General features: G+C 38.9%; 1 protein-coding gene across 3 annotated transcripts; it reads right to left on the bottom strand.

Annotated features, from left to right (window-relative positions):
- Positions 1–1,144: 1,144 nt before the first annotated feature.
- On the bottom strand, positions 1,145–5,948 carry LOC133905172 (uncharacterized protein ycf45). Of its 3 annotated transcripts, none has more exons than XR_009907580.1 (10): positions 5,661–5,948; positions 5,032–5,094; positions 4,841–4,918; positions 4,442–4,662; positions 3,720–3,792; positions 3,330–3,614; positions 2,756–2,899; positions 2,482–2,532; positions 1,825–2,103; positions 1,145–1,594 (listed from the first exon to the last, which is right to left on the bottom strand). XR_009907580.1 is itself a non-coding variant. In XM_062346899.1 (9 exons), exons 1-9 carry the CDS (start codon positions 5,835–5,837, stop codon positions 2,032–2,034), a joined length of 1,164 nt encoding a protein of 387 aa, XP_062202883.1. In that variant the 5' UTR covers positions 5,838–5,948; the 3' UTR covers positions 1,560–2,031. The 3 variants fall into 3 exon arrangements, 1 of the variants encoding a protein (XP_062202883.1); XR_009907581.1 differs by having other exon boundaries at positions 1,923–2,103; XM_062346899.1 differs by having other exon boundaries at positions 1,560–2,103.
- Between the last annotated feature and the right edge of the window lie 451 nt (positions 5,949–6,399).

Below are 6,399 nucleotides of genomic sequence, written 5' to 3'. Positions count from 1 at the left end.
ATCCCGCCGCCATGTTGCCCTTGGCATAGGTGATTGGGTTTGGTTGCGTTTACACCAGCGTCTTGCAACGGGTATCACTGATCAAATTGGCTCCTCGTTTCTATTTACCATATCAGATTGCGGCATGCATTGGGCCAATTACTTATCGTCTTCATCTTCCGGCCAAAACACTTATTCATGATGTTTTTCATGTGGCTTTACTAAAGAAATTTGAAGGAACGCCGGCAGCTGATCCAGTGCCTTTGCCTACTATTGTCCATGGGCGTGTAGTTCCCTCTCTAGCCGCAGTTCTTCGCGATCGTCTCAATCAAGGTGTGCGGGAAGTCCTTGTTCAATGGATGGATTCTTCTGCACAAGACGACACAGGGAACTGTTGGAATCATTCCAACAAAATTATCTATAATTTCAGCTCGAGGATAAGCTGTTTCATGGCCACAGGGGATGATATGGCCGGGCATTTTGGTTTGTTTATCGGTGTAGATTTAAGCAATCGGCGTGTGCAGCAACAGCTTAAGATAAGTTTGAAATTGTATTTTAAATTAGCAATTTCCTTAGTTATTATTTCTATGTTTAGTTGGAGAAGATTTTCTTAGTTATTCCTCTTCCTTGTTTAGCTTGAGAGTTCCCTTAGTTATCTCCTTCCATAAATAAATGTAAGCACCTATATAAAGGCAGAAGTAGATTGTGTTCAGGTTTAAGGAAGAAACATAAGGAAAGTTTAATTGTTCCAACCAGATCTGCACCAGCCGAACAGGAGAGCCCTGTTCACTGGGCGATCTGTACCTTGTTTACCTTTGGCTGCCACAACACTAACAGGGATGCCGACAACCGAATCGTGCCTATACCAACAGCAAAGGCTCAAAAGATTTAGGCAGCCGATTAGGACACAACTTATGTAAGGGCCCAAAAGGCCAATCCACAGAGATCACGTCATTTTTCGGACTTACAAAAATATGATAAAAAATGATATGGATTATACCATATGAACTTAATTGTAGGGGTAAAGAAGTAAAGAGCATTTAGAGAGTCAATAAATCTATGGAAAACAATTTTCAAATAAAAATTAGAGAAAATATATAAAGAAGTTAGATAACGTACAAAATTGTAAGAAACAATTTTTACTAAAAAAAATAGAGAAAGAATATATATAAGTTAGATAATGTAGAAAATCGTATGAAAGGTTACATGTGCAATTGTGCATGCTAGTGAGCTAGATAAATTATCAACTCCATAAATCAATACATCTTAGGCATGCTTAAAGAAGACATTTTTTTATGATAATGGAAAAAAAAACATCCCAGCCTCTTACTAGCTTCTATCGGACTAGTGTAAAGTTATCAATTCCATAAACCAATACATCTTAGGCATGCTTAAGGAAGAATTTTTTTTAAGGTAATGGAAAAAAAAAATCCCGGCCTCTTACTAGCTTCTATCGGACTAGTGAAAAGTTATCTGCTGTATCCTGATAAGTAATGCCGAAATCACTTGATGGACTGCCTTCGGTGAAAGAATAGTTACAAGCCAGGAATAGGTAATGAGTTAAATGTTCACCCAAGTCATTGACCAACGATGCTTTGTTTCATTCATTCTCCATCTGAAATAAGGTGACATCGGGTATCAGTTTCACTCATCAGGTACCGAACGCCAAAAACAGAATCTCCTCCAAAAAAACACCCAGAACATGCGTGTAAAGCTTCAAATTTAGACAAGTATACCCTACTATGACCAATAGAAGATCCAAATTCAGTTAGGGAAAACAATTACAATGCCATTGATATAATGAACGAAGGATCTATAGCGAGAATATGGGGATTACATACTCACCAAAATGGGTAGCATCGGTTACTTTACCCGTATAACAAGAACATTGGAAACTTTCTGGATGTAACTCGCAAGAGTTATGGATTAGGATCAGCCCATACCACATCAGAACAAGAGGCTTGGTAGTATAGATGATAGCCGTCCACAGAGACCTCAAGTACCAGAGTACGGCAGTTTGACAGAAGGAATTATGATTTGTGGATTTGGAGTTCAGAGTCCATCTCCATCATAAGTTGCCCATCTTTCAATGACAACCTGAAACGTGTTATCTCTTTTCCTGACCTGTAATGTGATAAGTTGTCAATAGAACCTTTATTCACCATATTTGTACTGAAATTCTTGCATGGCAAGAAGTGCTAGAGATATTAAGGTACTGCTAAAGAATCCTGCACAAACTAAAGAACCACATGAACAATGTGCCTATAGATTCGATATTTGTATATCCCATTTTGTACAAACATAACAACTAAGTGCGATGGTGCAGAAATCATGCTTCAGAATGAAATCTACATGCAAAGCAAACTAGATATATAGGTATAGAAAAAACTGAAATGCCCTTTTTTATCCCTATAGATCACAGTATCCTTTTGTACCACCAAAAAGAACCCATGAATTTATCACAGCACAAAATTGGAAGAGACATGCAAGGTATAATGCTACCTCAACCAGTGGCTTCTTTCCATGAAGTAGCATATCCACACTCCTTTCTGTCTGCACAACGAAAATAGGTACATTAGTATCGGCACAACTGGAAAACGGAAAATACTACATATCAATTTGTGAGTAGATTTCATTTAGGTTCCTAAGCTATGAAGATTTTCTTGGTTGTTGGAAAAAGAGCAACAATAACAGTGGTGAACAAAACTACTAAATTCAGCAACAATGATGTGTTACTGTACTTCAATTGTTCAACATATAAAGAACATAGGCATACCCGATGAGTAACCCAATAATGTCTCTCCCTCATCTCAATAAGGAAAGGGAATGTTGGAGGGGCCTTCCTCTCCAGAATACTTTTCTGACTGCGTCGAGCACGAGCCTCATCATCACCAAGAGTAACAGTTTCTACACCTCCAATCTATTTTCCAGTAATGAACAAAAACAAATTTACTAAATTGCAGATAAATTAAACTAATTTTAAGCTAAACATGTTTTTCATTAAACCTTTCAATTGGACTCTAAGTATGCATGGATGCACAAAATGTTGGCTGAATCTAGTCGTGCTTTTATGTCGACACTAAATCTTCGCAATAAACATATATAACAAAAAAAAGATCGAATGTCCTGGTAAGATGAAGGTACTTTGTCATCTCCATGATACATCTTTGACCGATTATGCATAAGCTGTCATAGCTACAGATACAACAAGGGAAACTGCTTCTATGCTTAGAAGTATAATATTGTCAGACAAGCTCAAGCTTGGCATGCACTTTTGAGTCTGATACCATGCTGTATAATAGCAGGTATATTAGATCTTTCTATGCAAAGTTGTGATAATGATGGCATACCAAGTCAGACAAGGTTGGATTCTTAATGATGTTTGCAAGCCGTTCTCCATGGGCAGTACCAATAAGCATTACACCCCTTTCTGCAATTGAGCGACAAGCTTGTGCTTCTGCTTCAGTTCCAATCTCATCTACAATAACTACCTCAGGCATATGGTTTTCGACTGCTTCAATCATTACCCTATGCTGCATTGAAGGTTCAGGTACTTGCATTCTTCTTGCGCCACCAATCGCAGCATGAGGAATATCTCCATCCCCACCAATCTCATTACTTGTGTCCACAACTACCTGCCCTAAACACCAGTACACCAATAGAACATGTAAGGCACATTAAATCAATTAAATTGAACCTAAAATAGAAAAGTTGCAAGAATGTAACAATGTTTACCATACCACTCTTTTCTGAAATTCATCTGCCAATACACGTGCAATCTCACGCATAACAGTAGTCTTGCCTACCCCAGGCCTGACCAAACAAAAGAAAAATTAGTGAAAATTCAAGTTGAATTGAAAGGGCGTGCATTAAATAAATCCTGCCTGATCCCAAAATAGGGAAATGGTACACAACATCAACACAAAATGTATATAGCAATGGTGCTAGAATATAGCCGAAACTTCCAGAACTGTACTTCCCAAAAATATTTGTTTTCAGTATTTTAATTTAATCCTTTCAAAAGTTTTTTTAAAAAAAAATTATAGGTTCAACATGATTATTTCCATCTTCAGAGAAATCCCATCCTACTTCTCAGCAACATCTTGGTTCTGATACATATCCGAGAGATTACTTTATGAATTTATTCTGAAGTATTTTGAGACTTTTCCTCTATTTCCTCAATTAATTTTGTAAAAATCAGAAAGTTCCCATATGAAAAATTCAAAAAGTTTCACACAACCATTCTGAGAACAGGTAAAGTTTTGAACATTCTTTGAAAAATAAGAGTGTGGATTTCCAACCATATATATTACTAATGTAATCTTAATAACATTTCCATGCAGTGCGTACTTATAGAACACATATTATCTACTAGCTACATTTTTGTTATCTTTATTCAGTAAAAATAGTGATGGAAGAAGCGATCATGATCCTAGAATGTTGAAGAAACAAGGCGAGGTACCTTCCCAAAAACAGAATGCTTTCTTTGTAATTCAGGAGATCCCGGACCATATCAACATGTCCAGTAACAGCTCGGCCAACTCGACAGGTCAAACCGACAACCATTCCTTTTCTGCTCCTTATGGCAGATATTCTATGCAAAGTACCTTCAATTCCTGCACGGTTGTCACCTCCAAATTCTCCTACAGCTCTCTGTGCTTCCTCTAACTCTTGCTGTGAGATCTGTCATATAGCAAATCCATTGAACTGGACACATTAGTCACGCTTTTGCATGCCATTTCACATTTTTTATGTGCACTCATTAAGAAAAGAAGTTTATAATGTTTGTGGCCATATATTAATAAGGCAAGCATCCACAAACACAGAAGCTAGTATTAGGGACTATGTAGCAATCCCATACCTCACTGTCGCGGAGATACTGGCCCCCAGACTCACCAAGGAAACGTGCCTCTGGTCGTCTGCCCAAATCCAGAATAACCTGATTGATCACTCATCAGATGAGATCGCATATGTAACTACAATCCTTTCACATGAACTTTCAAATCAAATGAGACTCAAAATAGTCAAATCAGGTAAGCACATCTATCTCACCTCCAACAGTTGGTCCTTTCTAGGTTCATTGTGTAGATTGTCTCGCAAATCTCTTGGAAGAATCTGGAAAAGGTATATCAATACCTTATGTTACTCAACTTACATATGAAAAAGTCAAAAACTACTGCACCAAGTTACCAATCCAATATACATCGGTTAAATCATCCATGCACGAAGTAAACGACTTTGCAACACAAAATGGTGATGGACATAAAGATTTTATTTTGCACTGAAATGGATCATGATATCTCATAACAGCATATTGACTCTTTCAGCTACAAAATAATTAGATTCTCCTTTTTAAAGGAGTAATGCAAGGCTTCAAGCTTCTTATTGCATTTTCTATGGGTAGTATTTAGCTTATTAGGATACAGAGTTCTATGTACTGCAACCAAAGACCCAATCCAAGTTCGCAGCCCGAGAGCAGATGCGGAATTAGTAGCACCGTTGCATCCACTGCACATAAGAACTTGTATTATACTCAAAGTTCTCCACTAATTTGGACAACTTTTTTAGTACACCTAAACCTCTATCCATCAACACCGCATAACGATTCTAGCCTTGGTTCCTGATTACTTCATTCAGTGCGATAAAATGAGGTAAAAAAGAAAAGGGAAACAGAAAAGGACCTGCAGGAGCTCAGAAAGGTCGTCCTCGACAATGCCTCCCCACCCGCCGCTGGCCTCACTTGCGCAGCGGGCGGCGCCGGCCCAGGCCCCGCGCCGCCGCCTGACCGGAGGCGCCGGCGGGATCTTCGGGGTGTGGAGGGGGAAGAGGAAGAGGCGGCGGGCGGCGCACGCAGCCATCGCGTGGCAACTACTTGGCGCCAGAGAATCTCCTGCGGCAGCGCGGGAGGGAGGGAGGGAGGGAGCTCAGGCGAGCGAGCGAGGCGTGGCGTTCCCTTTGGATGGATAATGGAGGCTGTTGCGGTGTTGAGACTAATTGAGATCTCCCAATATATCTTGAAAAATAAATTCCACAAGCATATCATATACATTAAGGATATCATCCTCTTTCTGCTAGGCTAATTATTATTCTTCATTAGAGGAATGGTTTAAGAATAATATGCTAGTAGAGTTCCATCTGGTTGTGCGTTGAAGTGAGCTTCAAGCTTATACTCTTTAACTTGCTTGGCTTTTCCAATAGATTTGACATACAAATACACCCAATATTTGGAAATATGGTATTTGTTTGTACGATGATTCATACATCCACATCATTGACAAACTTGAGAGTTGTCTTTATTATTGTTTCTAATGAAACGATATTTTCCTTGTGTAATTCCACTCTTTTTTTGCCTATTGGAAAACATTCACTTCCCCTAGGACTTCCTGTTGTTCCTCTTGCCGCCATGAATTTGTATCTTGA

Source organism: Phragmites australis, chromosome 22 (genome assembly GCF_958298935.1).
Source record: "Phragmites australis chromosome 22, lpPhrAust1.1, whole genome shotgun sequence".
Lineage (NCBI taxonomy): Eukaryota > Viridiplantae > Streptophyta > Magnoliopsida > Poales > Poaceae > Phragmites > Phragmites australis.
The sequence above is the reverse complement of the archived record's forward strand: the minus strand, read 5'-3'. Positions and strand labels throughout refer to the sequence as shown.

What these genes read in the sequence shown, in the direction of transcription:
- LOC133905172 (XM_062346899.1), bottom strand. Translation starts at nt 5,837, where the DNA reads ATGGCTGCGTGCGCCGCCCGCCGCCTCTTCCTCTTCCCCCTCCACACC. An exon ending in ATGAATTTCAGAAAAGAGTG is followed by an intron (nt 3,615 to 3,719) that starts GTATGGTAAACA and finishes TGTTTAGGGCAG; the next exon opens with GTAGTTGTGGACACAAGTAA. An exon ending in ATCCAACCTTGTCTGACTTG is followed by an intron (nt 2,900 to 3,329) that starts GTATGCCATCAT and finishes ACTGGAAAATAG; the next exon opens with ATTGGAGGTGTAGAAACTGT.